The sequence below is a fragment of the Gorilla gorilla genome, chromosome 21 (assembly GCF_029281585.2).
Source record: "Gorilla gorilla gorilla isolate KB3781 chromosome 21, NHGRI_mGorGor1-v2.1_pri, whole genome shotgun sequence".
In the NCBI taxonomy this organism is placed as follows: Eukaryota; Metazoa; Chordata; class Mammalia; order Primates; family Hominidae; genus Gorilla; species Gorilla gorilla.
The window spans coordinates 56,265,118-56,283,589 of NC_073245.2; the positions used below are offsets into that span (position 1 = coordinate 56,265,118).

General features: G+C 46.2%; 1 protein-coding gene across 7 annotated transcripts in view; it reads left to right on the forward strand.

Moving 5' to 3' along the window:
• The window catches only part of TOX2 (TOX high mobility group box family member 2), a 154,663-nt gene that overhangs the window by 118,680 nt on the left and 17,511 nt on the right, over nt 1-18,472 (forward strand). For all 7 annotated transcript variants that reach the window (XM_004062176.5, XM_055373012.2, XM_004062177.5 and 4 more), the window contains exon 4: nt 17,529-17,768. In XM_004062176.5, the coding sequence (XP_004062224.4) occupies nt 17,529-17,768 (240 nt within the window). The remainder of the gene's footprint in view (nt 1-17,528; nt 17,769-18,472) is intronic.

An 18,472-nucleotide genomic window follows, 5' to 3' on the forward strand; every position in this document is an offset into this window, starting at 1 on the left:
ACCATAGGCCAGGAAAATGAAGTGGGCTCTGAACCTTGGCTAGAAGGGGTGGATTTGGGAGACCAGGAGGAGGTGGCATGTGCTTTTGAGGGCCCAGCAGATGTGGAGGGTGAAGGGAGGGGGAGGTTGGTGGCTAACTCATTCAACATTCACTGAACCCCCTGCTAGGTGTCGCGGTCTAGATACCAGCAGGCGCTGGTCTAGATAGCAGCAATACATCAGTGAACAAAACAAAGATCTTTGCCCATGTGCAATTCACATCCTAGCAGGGGGAGCGAGATAATAAACAATAATCTACTAAATAAGTCATGCAGTACGTTAGCAGGTGTTAAGTACTTTGGAAGAAAGAACAGAAGCATAATGGGATGGGGAATGCTGGCCCGGTGTGTGGGGCAGGGGAGCGGGTTGCAGTATTGGGTAGGATGGTCAGGGAAGGCCTTCTGATAAAACTGTGGTTTGAAGGAAGTCTTGCAGTAGGTGAGGGAGGGAGCAGGGTGAGTATCCCCTGCTGGGTAGGGGAAGAACATTCCATGCAGAGGCAGTAGCTCACCTCCCATGGTTTTCCAGCTCAGCGCTACTGACATTTTGGACTGGATTGTTCTTCATTGCGGGGCTGCCCTGTGCATTGCAGGATGTTGGCCAGCTTCTCTGGCCTCTACCCACCAGATGCCAGGAGCGTCCCCACGGTTGTAACAACAAAAATGTCTGCACATAATGCCAGATATCTCCTGGGGGCAAAAATGCACTGAGCTAGAAGAGAGCCCTGTGGTGGGAGGCTGCTCGAGTGTTGAAAGAAGAGCAAGGGGGTGGATGTGATGGAGAGGGGTGATGGAGGGGACTGGAGTTGGGGAGGCCAGAGAGGTGCCAGGTGGTGGTGGTGGTTGAGTTGTTATAGGGGCTTGTGGCTCAGTAAGGACTTTGGCTTTTACTTGAGATATAGTAGGGAGCTGGAGCTGGCTCTGAGCAGAGGAGAGAGGGTCTGTATTGGAGAGATGGGGAGCACGGGGGCCCCCCACAGCCCCATCCCAACCTGAACAGAAACCTCACACCCCCAGCTGAGCAATCCCAGACCCAGGGGCTTGGTGACCCGTATTTGCAAACCTTTCTTCTAAGACAAAACCAGCCCCCAAAGGGGACAAATTGCTTTTCATTTCTCTGCTTCTCCGCCGGCGGCTTCATATTCATAACACGATGATCAGTATCACCAGGAATGGGGCTGTTGCCTTAAAGGATAAATTAGTCTGACTCTTAACTCAATAATTAAAACTGTGATGGCACTCGGCCTGCAGGGATAATATGCTATTATTATAGTCGTTTGTTTCAATTAAATGCTTACTGATTTTACAATAGCAGCTGGGCACCTGTGCGCTACAGCTATTATTCTGAACAAGACATCTACATTTCAGGAGAAATTTGTCAGCGTGCGAAGGATCTCCCACCAAGCATGAAAGTGTATTAGAAATACGTACTGACGAGGCTTCGGGGCCAGAGGCAGGCACGGGGGAGGCTTCCTATTGGTTCTCTTTTCCTCTCTTTTGTGCTAGATTTTTTTTTTCTGAAAAGGAGATAGTTTTCAATTATTTGACACTTGAAGCCCCAGGACATCTCAGAGAGCAGTGTGCCCCTGGGAAGACTCGCATGGGGGAGCTTTAGTTGTGACTTCCCACATCATTGATTCTGGGCTGCGGTAAACTGAATCATGCCCCACCAGATGCCCATGTCCTGATCCCTGGGGCCTGTAACTGTGTTACCTTATATATCAAAAGGGGCTTTGCAGATGTGATGAAGGTAAAGATCTTGTGATGGGCATATGGATCTGGTTTATTTGTGTGAGCTCAATGATGTAATTTCCGAAGTACTTACAAGAGGGAGATGGGAGGGCCCAACAGACAGAACCACTGCTGATGAAACCACAGAAGCAGAGAGCAAAAAGGTCATGTGATGTGGGGCCACAAGCCAAGGCATGAGGATACGGTTCATCAAAAAAAAAAAAAAAAAATTATGGAAATGCTTCTCCCCTGGAGCCTCCAAAGAGAACGAGCCCTGCCAACACCTTCACTTTAGTTCAGTGAGACTCATTTTGGACTTCTGACTTCCAGGAGGTGCATGTGCTGTTCTTGCTCCTGCAAGGGAAGGAATTTTTATTAAGTTTGTGGTAATTTATTACAGTAGCAACAGGAAACTAATACACAGAGTCTCTGCTGCCTTCTCAGAGGACTGAGATGTGTCGACTTTCACTGGGGAGGCAGATATGCTGCAGATCATAGGGCTTCTTGTCAGTTATCAGTGCCCAGACCTGTTGCCTGTGGCCATCCACTTAGCATCTGCAAGCATGCTTACCCTCCACCAAGTCCCAGCCTCTGGATACCCCTTTATCCTTATCTCCCACCCTACCCATCACTCCAGCCCTGCCAGGCTCCAGGCAGCTTGCAGAGCTCATCACACTGGCCCATGCCTCAGTGCCTTTGCATGTGCCGTTCTTGCTCCTGGTACACCCTCTGCACCCTCCTTATCTTCTGCAGACTTCAAGAGTCAGTTTAGTTTTTTTTTCCTGTGGAAAGGCTTCCTGGCTGTCCAGGTATTGGAGGGGCTCCTTCTCTGGCACCCCACAGGACCCCAGGCACACCTGGGTTGCTGCACTGTTTAAAATTGTGGGTTCATTTCTGCCTCCCCCACCAGAATGTGTACTCCTGAGATGGGGTGTTTCTGGCTCAGGGTCTCAGACATAACAATCCTCAGGGAATGTTTATTGAATGAATGAATGAATGGAGTACCAGGAGCAGCTTGGAGCTCTGGGAGGTCTAGAGAAGTGAAATGGCCACAGAAAGAGTTGTGAGGAGGGCAGCTCAAGACAGAGGCCTGCAGAGGATGTGAGAAAGAGGCTCGAGGCAGTGACTCAAGGAAGCTCAGAGGCAGAGGACAGAACAGTGGCCAACTTCTGGGTCTCTGTCACCGTCCAGGCCTCTCTGCCACATCTAGACTTCCAGGCTGGACTCCAGACTTGTGACCTCTTCTTCTCCTTCCAGGACTGGCATGCAGGAGCTTTGTCTTGACATCTCACATCATTGATCCAAGTGTGGTGGGCTGGATGAGAATCCCCCCAAAAGATGTCTACATCCTAATCCCCAGACCCTGTGAACATGTTAGCTTCCATAGACACCCTGTTGGCTCCCAAAACTTAACACATGTCTGCCTGTGCTCATCACCTTCACTCTGCCCAATCCTGCTCTTCCTTCTATGTCTCCACCTCAGAGAATTGCAATAGCCACCCCTTATTACCATTTCATCGCAAGAGTCTTGCTTGACTCAGCCACTACTCATCCCACACATTCCACTCAATCACCTATCAATATCAATCTTCCTCAGTCCCTCTCGGACCTACCTGGTAGATTTGGCCACTGCCATAGACCGTACCAGCCCGCTCTCTGGGACCTCTTGTCTCTTCTCTCAACTGCCTCATCCATGTGCAGCCAGAGTGGTTCCATTGGGCAATTCTGAACACGTCCTCCCCTGCTGAAATCCCTTCGATGGCTCCCCATGGGTCTGGGAGAGCCTTCCCCTACTCTGGCTCTCAGGCCTTTTGCTGTCCATCCCTGCTGGCCTCTGAAGCCTCAGTGAAGCCACCTTGGGTCCTGCCAGGTCCATGTCAGCTCCACGGCTTTGCACAAGCTGTTTCCTCTTCCTGGACACCCTCACCTTCTTCACCAGCTAACTCCTGAGCAGCTGCAAGAGTCAGGCCAGACTCCACTTCCTCTCGGTGGCCGCCGCCTACTGCAGACTAGGTGGGAAGGTCGCTGCACATGTCTTACTCCTGTTCCCCCACGACCACCACACAAGGCCTCTTGAAGGAGGGACTGTGTTCTGGTCAGCCATGTGTTCTCTAACCCAGCATCTGCACTCAGCACTGGACATGCTCAACAAGGGTTGCTGAAGGGCTGGAGGGAGACGTGGCTGATGCGTGGGGAGAGGCTGGTTCTTGCCCAGGCATTGGGACCCTACTCAATGCCAGGGAGATGCAGAGAGCTTGAATGTACTGGGTAATGGGGTAATATGGGCCAGCCAGGTGGCTGTCATCTGTCAGGTTCCCTGGAAACAGACTCCGAGATGGAGATTGTGCACAGCAAGTTTTAGGGGAGCACTCTCAGGAACGTCACCCATGAGAAGTAAAGGAAGCAGCCTGGGGCAGAGAGAGAACTTGAACCAACGTGCATTGCTACAGAGGCTTCAGCCAATCCAGTGAGCTCTGGAATGCTAGGATGCGCCTTCTGAGATGTCCCAAATTGAGTCAACGGGGCTGGGCCTTTGAACCCCCACATCAGTGAATGTAGACCACCCCTTGGAAGGGCTTGTAACCATGGGGGAAGCAGCTCCATCAGCCACAGGCAATTCCTGGAGAGGGTTGCAGCTGCGAGCTGTCAGAAGCCCATATGCCCGGCAGCTGGAGAACTGAGTCCTGTGGTCCTGAGGGGGCCATCGGGGCGTGCAGGGGTCACAGCTGCACTGATTTTAGAGAGAGGCTACAATGCAAGGTTAGAGCAAGAGCTCAGCTTGTGGCCAGCACAGGGCTTGGCCAAGTGAGAGCACACTGAGTAGGTGTTCACTGAGGCTGTGCTGGGCAAGTGGGTGCAGCAATGGGGTAGGGCTGTGGACACAGGCCTGGGAGCCACACAGACGTTCATGTGAATCCAGCTGTGCCGCCTACAGCCAAATGACCTTGGGCACGTGACTTCTCATTCTGAGCCTCAGTTTCCTCATCTGTAAAATGTCGATGATAAGCACCCCTTTCTCGCAGGCCTGAGTAAGAAGAAACTGGTCAACAGGTCAGTGTCTGGCAAATGCTACCTGCCACATAAAGGATAGCATTTCTACCATTGCTTCTACTTACCACACTCCACTACCAGAAGGATTGCCAGTCTGTGGCCCTGGGCCAAAGGCCCTCTGCCCATTTTTGTAAATAAGGTTTTATTGGAACACAGCCACAGCCCTTCATTTGCATTCTCATCTATGGCTGCTTTCCTGCTCCTGCAGCAGAATTGAGTTGAGTAGTGATTAGAGACCATCTGGCCCACAAAGCCTAAAATATTTACTGTCTGACCCTTTACAGAGTTTGCCAACCCCTGGATCTGACAAATATAGCAAATATTTGTGAAGTGCCCTCCTGTGCCAGGCTGGGTGCTGTCATTTTTAGTGTCCTTGGAGCCTCCCTCCTGGCATCCCTCTCCTCTCAGATTTCAGAACCTTCTATTGTTTCTCACCTCTTTTTTTTTTTTTGAGATGGATTCTCGCTCTGTCGCCCAGGCTGGAGTGCAATGGTGCGATTGCAGCTCATTGCAACCTCTACCTCCCGGGTTCAAGCAATTCTCCTGCCTCAGCCTCCGAGTAGCTGGGATTACAGGAGCCCACCACCATGCCCAGCTAATTTTTGTATTTTTAGTAGAGACAGGGTTTTACCATGTTGGTCAGGCTGGTCTTGAACTCCTGACCTCAGGTGATCCACCCACCTTGGCCTCCCAAAGTGTTGGGATTACAGGCATGAGCCATGGCGCCCAGTCATTTCTCACCTCTTCTTAGCCCAGTTGAGGTCCAGTTCAAGCTCATACCTTAAGCAAGTTAATGAGGGGATGAAGAAAGGAAAACTTTTGTCTTGAACACACTAGGTGTCTGCCTCTGTACAAAGTTACCTTTTTGTTTGATCCTCACAGCTGCCCCATGAGGGCAGGGTCATTGTTACCCCATGTTGAAGCTGTTAAGATCTGTATGGATACAGTGGAAAACATCTCAGACTCAGAAGACAGGCAGAATTCTGGCTTTCCCACTTTCTGGCTGTGTGATCTTAGGCAAATCACTTAACCTCTCTGGGTTTCAGTGTCTTTATTGTCAAATGGGGGTGATAAGAGTGCTTCCATCAAAGATTTGTTGGTGACTCTTCTAGCATGGTTCCTGGGGTGTAGTGAGCCCTCACTCACTGTAATACTAGATATTATTATCATTATTATTATTGCTATCATTTTCTATAAAACAAGGACGTTGGGATCTATTGGAAAGTGCTACTCTTTTAAATTACTCAGTGTCAGGTAGTTCTTTATAGCAGTATGAGAATGAACTGATACAGAAAATTGGTACCAGTAACGGGGCGATGCTACAAAGATACCAGAAAATGTGGAATCAACTTTGGAACTGGGTAACAGGCAGAGGTTGGAACCGTTTGGAGGGGTCAGAAGAAGGCAGGAAGATGTGGGCAAGTTTGGAAGTTCCTAGAGACTTGTTGAATGGTTTTGACCAAAATGCCGATAATGATATGGACAATGAAGTTCAGTGGTCTCAAATGGAGATGAGGAACCTATTGAAAACTGGAATAAAGGTCACTCTTGCTATGCTTTAATTTCTGATTGTGCTCAGAAATTAATGAGAAGTGCTGGGTGCCGTGGCTCACACCTATAATCCCAGCACTTTGGGGAGCTGAGGAGGGTGGATCGCTTGAGCCCAGGAGTTCAAGAACAGCCTGGGCAACATAGAGAGACCCTGTATCTACAAAAAATATAAAAAATTAGCTGGGTTCCGTGGCTCCACCTGTGGTCCCAGCTACTTGGGAGGCTGAGGTGGGAGGATCGCCTGAGCCTGGGAGGTGGAGGCTGCAGCGAGCTGTCATTGCACCACTGCACTCCAGCCTGGGCAACAGAGTCCAGGAATTAAGGAGACGTTTCTGAACCCTCTCAAACTGAAGCAGGGACTTAAATAAGAGCACAATTGAACACAGCCTTTGTTGCCATCAGAAGATTGATTCTACATTGTATACATCTGCCAGCACATCAGATTGGACCCTATGCATGTATAGAACTATGACTTATCAATAAAAAGAAAAGAAAAAAATTTAATTGTGGGGGAAAAAATTCCACCTTTCCAGGCTGAAGAAAATAAAAAAATTTAATTGTGGAAAAAAAGAAAAAAAAAAATTCCGCCTTCCTGGGCTGAGTGTGAGGCTGTGTTGAATGACAGCTCATTCAGGCTTCGGAGGACGCAGGGTGGCTGCCAGCTCTGTGAATCGGCAGAAGGCGGGAAGGAGGAAGGTGTGATTTTTCTTGTTCTCTCCTCACTGTGTGGGGTTACACTAAGCACATGGGGCTGCTCTCCATAGAGACTGCAAATGGGGAATTTGTGAAAAACGCCCTTGTGTTCCTGCAGCCCTGCGAAGCTATTAAGCTCTGCGATCCTAATTACGTTCACAGCCGCCTCGTTCCTGCTGCCTCCGTGTCTCCTCCTTCCTGGGGCGGGTGCAGATGTGGCTCGGGAGCGTGGCCATATGTTTCCAAGAGGGAAGCAGGAGGCTGGCTTCACTTGGTTCCCAGACATCTCATGAGTGCCAGCTGCCTGCCCAGCCCTCTGCCTGGTGCTGGGAGGCAGGTGTCTCCGCACTTGAGCAGATGCCGGGAGGCAACGTGGAGAGCTCTGCGAGAGGCTTGGAAAGAGGGTGAGGCCAGAGGATGGAGCAGGAGAGGAAAGGCTTCTCTGAGGAGGTGACATTTCAGGTAAGCCATAAAGGAGGATGACACAGAGGGCAGGTGTCCAGTCTAGAGAGAAGCCCACATGTCCCCAGGGAGCTCTGGGAAGGGGCTGGAGAGGTCAGGAGGAGAGAGATTGTACAGATCCTCATGGGGCATTTTACATGGCTAGGCCATTGCTAAGTGGGCACCCGGGAGCTGCTGAGAGATGGAGAGCAGCGAGGCAACATTTCATGCTCCAGAAGGGTCACTGCAGGGGCCAGCATGGTGCCTCGACTCAGGAGGCCATGCTGGAGGCTGGGACTAGAGCTGCATAGCTTGAGATAGCCCTGAAAACAGACCCTGACACAAAGGTTTGGGTGCAAGTAGTTTGTCTCAGGGGTGAACCCAGGAAGCCCTTGGAGGGAAAAAGCAAGTGAGATTGAAAGGAAAGAAAGTCATGAGTTGTTACCTCTGTGGGCAACAGGAACGGGGTCCTGCTGTGGACCCTCTGAGAGACTTGTGGATGTGATCCGGGAAGGATGTCAAGTCTTCCAGGACACAAATCAGAATCGTCCCACTGAGGGGAGAGGAAGTCGAGGTTTCATCTACAAACTCCTGTTCCTCACTGGCTGAGGGTCATTCCTGGGGCCCCAGTTGGTCAGCACTTCCAGGCTGTTTGGGGCACAGAACACCCTCAGGCAGGGTGCTGAGGGAAGCTGTCCGCATGCACAATAACCCTCTGTAGGGACCCCCGAGGTGGGCCGAGGGCCGGGGGGCAGGGTCTCCGCTGCATCTGCTGCAGCTGATCAGGACAAAAGGCCTTAGCTGCTAAAAGTGTTGGGGCAGCGGGGTGTGGGTTCTGATTGGAGTAGGGGTCTCGTGAGCTGGTAGAGTGTTCTAGAATGCATGGAGGGATGGACAGGGTCTCACCACTTCTGTGTCCCTCTCTTGTGAGCTCAACTTTCTTCTTCTAAAGGCTGAAATTGGCTTTAAGCAGAACACGTTTTTAGGTGAAACTTGGGAATTTTAGAATCATCACGGGGATGCCCCTATCTGTAGGTGTCTATGGAGGAGCCACAGACTTACTTGGAGGGAAAGTAAGATGGGAGGAAATGTCAGAACCTTAGGAACACCAGCGTTTAGTGGGTGGGCTGAAGAAGAGCAGGAAGGACTGGCTGGAGAGGTGGTTGGACAGTCAAGCACCGGGCCCTGGAGAAAGGAAAGGGAGCTGGGAAGGGAGGCAGCAGGCCCAGGAGTTGAGGATGGAGAAGTGTCTTGGGGAAGGCATCATAACTTAGGGAGGAGGGTGATACTTTGGAGAAGCTCAACTCCACCTTTAGTAGCTGTGTGATTATGGGCAAGTCTCTTGGCCTGAGACTTGGCTTTTTCTGCTGGGGATGATTATATTCCGCCTCCTGTATAGTTGTGATTAAATGAGTCATATGTGGACATTGTCAGCACAGTGTCTGGCACATATTAAGTGCTCAATAAAAATCTCTCCTCCTCTTCCTCTTTCTCTTCCTCCTGATGAGGATGGTGGTGAGGACACTGATTACAACGGTATGGGTAGTAATGAGGACAGATGCCAGGTGAGTCGCTGGTGGGAGGAGTGGCCCAAGGACAGTGAGGAGAGACAATTCTTTGCACAGTTGGCTGCATGGAGAAGAAGGAAAGTTGGGGCAGAAGTTTTTAAGAGACCTGGAGCTAAGAGAGATTTTAAAAGATGGGAGAGGAGTGATATTGATGAGATGCAGCCAACAGAGACGGGAGACAGGAGCTGAACTGATGGAGGTGGGGGCTGTCTAGAAGCAGAGCCTGAGATGGGGTTCTTGTGAAGGTTGTTTACTGAGGGAGGGGCTGCAGGAATCAGGGATTGCAAGGGAAGGGGCTGAGCATGGATGTAGCCTCGGCTGGAGACTCGCTTCAGCCTGATTCCACAGGGAGCCCTGGAGCGCAGCTTCAATGCACAGCCAGCAGGGTGGCCTTTAGCACCCCTGTGCCAGTCAAGCAGTGGTGAAGTCTGCTGCAAGGTGGGCTGTTGGCGTTAAGATATCATAGCCTCCTGAGAGGAGCAGTTCCCATTTGGCCACTTTTCTGGAGATGGGGGCAGGTGCAGATGCTCCCAGCACACAGGGGAATGGGTACAGAAGCATGGTAAAGGGGGCGGGGTCCGGCACCGACAGTGTCCACTACAGCGGGCGTCCTCAACTAGCAGGCCTCAAATGAGAGGCATATCTTTCACCGTGGGGAAGTTAGGACAAAGTTTTTTAAATGCCCTAGAAAACCTGGGATGCTTAGTGGTTGTCCCCATGTTTTGCTGGTTTTTATCTATGAATAGCCAGGCATGTACTGTCTTTATGAAGGGAACTGTCTCTCTGACTGTGAGACCCTGAAGTGCGGTTGGGGAAGTGCGCGCTCTCATCCCCAAAGCTTGCCATTGTGTCCATCACAAAGCATGGACTCATGAAAGGTCCAACCATATATTGAGAATGTATTTGTAACTATAGCAAGAATGAAGCTTCTCCACAGAGACTTGACATCCTTCCTGAATCGCATCCAGTTCTGCTGTTGTGGCTTTAATTTTATTAAATAGGTCCAACAAGTATTTGTTTTTGCAGTGTGCAGGCTCGAATCTAGGAATTAGGATATAAAGAAAAGTCACTGGACAATTGTACAAAATCCGTAGTTCTAAAGAGCACACATTCTGAGAATCTTACTCCAAAAAATAGGCAAAAACATTCATAATAAACTTCAATTATACGGTGTATCCATGTGATGAGAAGAATTTGCAATCAGGAAAGATTGCTTTCAGGTAAAACATGTGTATTAGTCTGTTCTCATGCTGCTAATAAAGACATACCCAAGACTGGATAATTTATAAAGGAAAGAGATTTAATGGACTCACAGTTCCACAAGGCTGGGGAGGCCTCATAATCATGGCGGAAGGCAAAAGAGAAGCAAAGGCACGTCTTACGTGGCGGCAGACAAGAGGGCTTGTGCAGAGGAACTCCCGTTTATAAAACCATCAGATCTCATGAGACGTATTCACTATCACAAGAACAGCACAGGAAAGACCCACTCCCGTAATTCGATTACCTCCCGTTGGGTCCCTCCCACAACATGTGGGAATTACGGAAGCCACAATTCAAGATGAGATTTGAGTGCGAAACCATATCAATATGTGACCACTGGATGTAAAAGTTTGTTGAAAGCAGCGAGCAACACTGGTTATAACCAAATAAGTGAAGATGATCAGCTCCAGGTTTTCTCCCAAAACTCCAAGGGAGAAGTTAAAGGGCTCAAAATTATGACTGAAAAGATAAAAGATCGTGATGATTCAATGTGTTTAATAGGAAGCTTAGCAAAAAGGCAATAATCAAATAATTGTAGAAAATATCACTTATCTGAAGAAAGTGGAAAATGTTCCAAAGGACCTAGCAAATATCAGCAAAATTAAATCTGTTACCCACATTAAAAACATCATAGTGCAATGTTTTTATTTCAAAGAAACTTTGAGATTCAAAAAAGCCATTATTATTGTTGTCATTATTATTTGGGGGATCGGATTTTATTCTAAGAGGATCAACAAGCCAATGAAGAATTTTAAGGAGGATAGTAGCCTGGCCTGACTTATTTATATAGAGAGATATTAATTGCTTGGGATGTGAGGAGTGTGAAAGACGTAGGATTCATTATGGAGGTGGAACCAATAATGGCGTGTCCTGGCTAGTGCCTGGGGTTGTAAGGGAAAGAGAGAAGTCAGGGTTTCTGTTCAGGTTTGTGGCTTGGGTGACAGCAAGAACAGCAGTGCCATTTTACTATTTTGGTAAAACTGGAGGAGGAACAGTTTTCAGGAGAAGGAGGAGCTCCATTTGCAGCATCTGAAGTTTTATATGCTTGCGGGGCATCCGAGGGAAGATGTCACTCAGGGAATTGGATGTGGGAGTCTGGAGTCCAGGTTGGGGATGAGGGGATGAGGCTGACCCTGTTTCAGACATTTCAGGGTGCCTAATATGGTCAATTAAGTTATGTAGGTACCAGCCATTTCCCCTCATTCCAGACTTCCCAGAACTCATCACATTTAAGTTTAACACATTGCTTGGAAGAGCCCATATTGTTGTTGCTGCTGCTTTGGATCTGCTTTTGAAGAAATAAATATCGCAGGTACAAGTTAAGGTCCCTTTGTACCTCTCTGTTCTCAGAAAGAAATAACCACTATTCTGCAGTGAGTGTTTTTATGCTTTTACTACATTTTCATATATCCTTGAACACCTGACAGTGATGTTTTATATTTTAAACATGTTCATAAAGGCATTATACTATATGTGTCCTTCTGAAACTCTCTTCACTGGTTATTGTCTTTGAGTTCATCTGCATTGGCAGCTGTAGGTCCACGTTGGTCAGGTTAACCCTCTACAGAATTCCATTATGTGAATACACCACAGATTTTCGCCATCTCCCAGTTAGTGAATGTTTATATTATTTCCAGTTTTTTTGGAATTAAATGCCATAATGATCATCTTTGTTGTAATGCATAACTTTCTAAAGGTAACATCATAACTCTCATACAAATATAAGATGAAAGCATGCCAAAAATTTATTTAAGTCATGATTAATGAGGAATCCAGTAAGATATGACAACAGGTTCAAAGGTGAATCTGAAGAATAGACACATATATAGGCAAACAGGAATGGTGAAATAAATTTTCTAAGAAATGGACCCAGCCATCCCATTACTGGGTATATACCCAAAGGATTATAAATCATGCTGCTATAAAGACACATGCACACGTATGTTTACTGCGGCACTATTCACAATAGCAAAGACTTGGAACCAACCCAAATGTCCATCAATGATAGACTGGATTAAGAAAATGTGGCACATATACACCATGGAATACTATGCGGCCATAAAAAAGGATGAGTTCATGTCCTTTGTAGGGACGTGGATGAAGCTGGAAACCATCATTCTCGGCAAACTATCACAAGAACAAAAAACCAAACACCACATGTTCTTACTCATAGGTGGGAATTGAACAATGAGAACACTTGGACACGGGAAGGGGAACATCACACACTGGAGCCTGTTGTTGGGGGGGGGTTGTGGGGAGGGATAGCATTAGGAGATATACCTAATGTAAATGATGAGTTAATGGGTGCGGCACACCAACAAGGCACATGTATACATATGTAACAAACCTGCATGTTGTGCACATGTACCCTAGAACTTAAAGCATAAAAAAAAAAAAAAGAAATGCAAAACTGCTTAATGGCTATAGAGCAACCAAACGTAATGTTTGGAATCATCCTTTTTACAGGGTGGGATCAATTATATCCCTACCAGACAAAATTTATTTGCATTTTTATGGACAAGAGTGGGTTTCACTCTACCTCACACCTATTAGGATGGCTTCTACTGAAAAGAGGGAGAGAGAGAAACGAGTGGCGTGGATGCGTAGAAACCGCAAGTGGAACCCTTGTGTGTTGCTGGTGGGAATTGAAGTGATATAGCCACTGTGGAAAACAGTATGGTGGTTTCTTAAAAATTAAAAAACAGAATTACTATATGATATGGCAATTGGAATTCTGGGTGTCTACTCAAGAGAATTGAAAGCAGAGTCTCCACGAGATACTTGTGCACCCACGTTCCTAGCAGCATTATTCATAATGCCCAACAAACTGCCTGCCAGCAGATGAATGGATAAGCAAAATGTAGTCTATACATACAAGGGTGTATTGCTCAGCCTTAAAAAGGGAAGAAAGTTCTGATTCAGCTGCCACATGGATGAACCTTGAGTACCTTAAGCTAAGTGAAATAAGCCAATTCTTTTGAGATTTTACACCTAAAGCAGTCAAAACTGTTTATTGAATAGACATATGGAGAAATTTGTACAATATACAGTATTATTTCCAATATACATGAACAGTTTTGCAAAAATTGATCATACTTTGTTGACAAAATAGTCTGTATACCAAACCCCTGTGACATGCAATTTGTCTGTATAACAAACCTCCACATATACCCCTGAACCTAAAAGTTTTTAAAAAGGAAAAACAAATTGATCACATCCTAAGCTATAACAAAAACCTCAGTACTTTCCAAAAAGATAAAATTCTGGGAGTCATGGTCTCTGATCTTGATAACAAAGGATACATTAAATAAAAACACTCTTCCAAATAACTTTAGGGTAAGAGAGAAAATAAAATCATCAATGTAGAATATTTTAAAAATACTTATATGATGTAGCTAAAATTCTCCCTGGGAGAAAAATCATAGTTACAGAGCAGAGTTTCTCAACCTCAGCACTATTGACATTTTGGGATGCATAATTCTTTGTTTAGTGGGGACATCCCTGGCCACTACCCAGCAGATGCCAGTAGCTTCCCACCCTCCAGTTGTCAGAACCAAAAATGTCTTCAGAGAAATGCCCCCCTGCATGGTAAAATTGCTCATCTCAACTTCTGCCCTAGATGTTTCTATTACTAAAAAAGAAAATGTGAAAATAGCTTAATTTGAAAACCTATGTAAAAAAACAACATATGATACCTCAAGTCAACATTAATAGAGAAGAAAGCAGAATTTAATGAATTATCATGAAAGTTGTCAAATTTTTTTAAAATATAAGAGCTGGTTCTTTGGCTAGACAGTTGAAATATATAAACTTTTGGCCGGGTGCGGTGGCTCATGCCTGTAATCTCAGCATGTTGGGAGGCTGAGACGGGTGGATCACTTGAGGTCAGGAGTTTGAGACCAGCTTGGCCAACATGGCAAAAACCCATCTCTACTAAAAATACAAAAAGTAGCCGGGTGTGATGACATGCACCTGTAATTCCAGCTACTCAGGAGGCTGAGGCAGGAAAATTGCTTGAACCCTGGAGGTGGAGGCAGAGGTTGTGGTGAGCCAAGATAGCATCACTGCACTCCAGTGTGGGCAACAGAGCAAGACTCCGTCACAAAAAAATAAATAAAATAAATTTTGAGAAGGAAAATTTTAAAAAGCAATGTGTATTCACAATATTACAATTTTGAATGGGAACTGATGAAAACCACAGAGTATATTTTAAAATATATTATCCAGTTATATGCTAGTACATGTTAGTATCTGGATAAAATGAATTTATATTATATATATAATTTACCAGAACTGACTCGAGAGAAAATGGAAACTGAAATAGACCTATTAGCCATGAAGGATATTGTGAAAACAAAAAGCACTGGGCCTCAGATGGTTTTCTGTTTAAGCTCTTTCATTCTCTAAGGAAAATGTAATTTATATGTTATCTATACTGTTCCAGGGCATAAGGGAAGAGTTCATTTTCTAAAGCTGATCATAACAAAAACATTTGACAAAAGTAACCCTAAAAAATAAAAACTAAGAGATTTGTAATAAAATACATGCCAGACACATTCAAACAAACATACAGGCAAGGACAGCATTATTCATATCAGACTCCACTGAATTCAAGGCAAAAAAAAAAATGAGACAAAAAAGATACTTAATAAAGAGTTTAATCCATAATGAAGATACAATTGTCGTCTGTCTTCTTTTTGTAATAAAAACCAATATCAGGGCCGGGTGTGGTGGCTCATGCCTATAATCCCAGCACTTTGCGGGGCCGAGGTGGGCAGATCACTTGAGGTCAGGAGTTTGAGACAAGCCTGGCCAATATGGCGAAACCCCGTCTCTCCCTACTAAAAATACAAAAATTAGCCAGGCATGATGGTGCCACCTGTTGTCCCAGCTACCTGGGAGGCTGAGGCAGGAGAATCGCTTGAACCTGGGAGGCAGAGGTTGCAGTGAGCCAAGATCGCGCCACTGCACTCCAGCCTGCGCGATGCAGCACAACTCTGTCTCAAAACAAAACCGACATCAAATTCCCAAAACAAACACTTTAAGCATTAAAAGGAGATTTTTTTATGGAAACAGAAAAATTGCAGGCAATCTGGACAAGCCTGTGTAAGATTAAAGAGCCAAAAAGGTAAGGAATCTAAAGAATAATCACTGATGGAAAGGAAAAATATACTGCTGTATTCATCTGCAAACATAGCCTATTCTTTGTAAGGACTGTGGAATATGTACACAATCTAATCATATTTGGGTCTCAAAGAAAACCTTAACAAAATCTCAAACTTGTAAATAGTACAGACCCCATACTTTGATAATTTTTGTTACTGGAAATTGTAGCCAAAAGAAAAAGAAAATTAGCCACTTAGAATTTCCAGAACTCTTCTTTTTGTTAGCCTTTTTAAATTTAAGTTCCAGGGTATATATGCAGGATGTGCAGGTTTGTTACCTAGGTAAATGTGTGCCACGGTGGTTTGCTGTACCTATCAACTCATCACCTAGGTACTAAACCCAGTATGCATTAGCATTTTTCTTGATGCTGTCCCTCCCCTTGCCCCCTCAACGTGCCCCAGTGTGTAGTTCCCCTCCCTGTGTCTAAGTGTTCACATTGTTCGGCTTCCACTTATAAGTGAAAACATGAGGTGTTTGGTTTTCTGTTCCTGCATTAGTTTGCTGAGGATAATGGCTTCCAGCTCCATCCATGTCCCTGCAGAGGACATGATTTCATTCCTTTTTATGACTATAGTACTTCATGGTATATATGTACTACATTTTCTTTCAGTCTATCGTTGATGGGTATCTGGGCTGATTCCGTGTCTTTGCTATTGTGAATAGTGCTGCAGTGAACACACATGTGCATGTATCTTTATGATAGAATGATTTATATTCCTCTGGGTATATACCCAGTAATGGGATTGCTGGGTCAAATGGTATTCCAGAACTCTTCTTGAACAACTCTTGGATCAAAGAAGAACGTAGATTTTAAATGTTCTCATCTAAGCAATGCTATGTGAGGTGATGAATATGTTAATTATTTCACAGTGTATACATGCATCAAAACATATCATACATATAAATATATACAATTTGTCATTTGTCAATTAAAAAATAAAATACAACTCAATTGAGGGGGAAGCAGCAATTATGAATCTTTAAAATGCGGAGGAAGGAATAGCTAAAGACAAAATGAGATCTTAAAGAAAACAGAGAAGCAGAAGTGATACACTTGACATTTGATTCTTTTGAGGAGAAAAGAAAAAACCCACATAAAACTAAAAACCTGTTTGCTTTCCTAATGAAGAAAAAATGAGAGAAAAACAGATACTTGATGTTTGTTAGAAATTAGAAAGGGGAAATAACCACAGATGCAGAGGAAATAAAAATCGTAAGAGTATGCAAATAGGTATGCTTCACTCAACAGGGTGTGGACATATATTTAGGTCCAAAGTCCTATTCTCAATGCGTGTTTAGTGTGAGAAATGCTTATATGTAAAAACCAATAACTTTCCAGAAGTAACCAGTTAGAAAATATCATGGGGAATGAAGTTAATAACAAAATTGCTGACCTGTAGGAAGAAAAGTACTCAACTTTATCAAGAAATTTATTTATTCAATGTATTTAACACATGCTTATACAATATAGGGCTTACTGTATGCCAGGTACATTTGATCTTTAAGAACCCTAGAATGTAGGTTTGCTCATATCCACATTTTACAGATGAAGAAACTGAGGCACAAAGAGGTTAGGTAACTTGGCCGAAGTCACCCAGCTGGTAGAATGGCAGGACTAGGATTCAAAATGTAGTTAGCGTCCAGCATCTGTGTGCGTCGCTATCATGCTGACTGCTCAGTTCATGCAGAGACATATTGCATTCCAGGAGGGAAGACTCAGTCTCATCAAATGATCCAACATAACCGGACTGAGCTCTCTGGCAGGGGCTGAAATGCAAAGCGTCTGTCCAAGGTGAATGTCAGTAGAATGGCACACAGCCACGGAGCTGCCGGTTTCCCAAAAGTGCACTTAATCATACAGAGGTCCAAGTAGCATGAGGCTCCATCTTGAGATTCACCTGTCAGGGATCGGAGCAGGAGCCGCACCCATCACTTCTCTGCATTCCCTCCTCCAAGTCCACTAGCACAGATGTGATGGAGTGGCAAGACAGATCCTTCCTAACTCAACCCTCCTGTCCTCCTCTCTTAGATCCAGGAGATGGTCCACTCGGAAGTGGCTGCCTATGACTCGGGCCGGCCCGGGCCCCTGCTGGGTCGCCCGGCAATGCTGGCCAGCCACATGAGTGCCCTCAGCCAGTCCCAGCTCATCTCGCAGATGGGCATCCGGAGCAGCATCGCCCACAGCTCCCCATCACCGCCGGGGAGCAAGTCAGCGACCCCATCTCCCTCCAGCTCTACTCAGGAAGAGGAGTCGGAAGTGCATTTCAAGGTATGTGCGGTGGAGGAACAGAGCCTGAAGCTGCCCTCCTGTCAGCAGGGAAGGGGTCCTGTGGGGAAATGGGCATCACCTCCCTCTAGTAAAGACTAGAAAAGCCTGATGTCTCAAGGTCCCCGTAGGTGCCATCCCCACTGAGCAGGCGTTCCTGATGGCGGTTGGGATGTCCGCCACAGAGCTCAGTGGTTTTCTGTTAAGACACCCAGGCCACGCTGGAAGCCAAGGAAAAAGCACATTGGCAGGTGGAGCACCTGGTCAGGGGGGGCACCTGGTCAGGGGGGATGGCACCTATGGGGCTTTGTGGCATCGGGCTTTGGCTGCTCCAAGTGCTGAGCGTCCTTGACAAGCTGTGTTCCCTCGGGGCTCCCACAGCCTTGTGCGTAAAGCAGAGAAAATTCCAACAAATGTTGAAGGGATGGGGTGAGAAAATCCTGTGAAAGTTGGCAAAGCCTGACTCCTGAAGGCCAGTGGGCGATTTCAGAGGTGTGGACGGCTTCAGCAAGGCCATCGGGGTCACATTTATGGCCATTTGGCCCTTTTAGGAGAAAATATTCTGACAAAACTGTGTGGTCCAGAAGACAGCACCTCTGGGCCTAGAGTATTCACTGACCTTGAGGGTGGGGTGCAAAAATGACCCCCCCCACTGGGGGGGTCCCCCAACATTCCTGGAGTCTAGAGTGGTTTGACCTCCTCAAGAA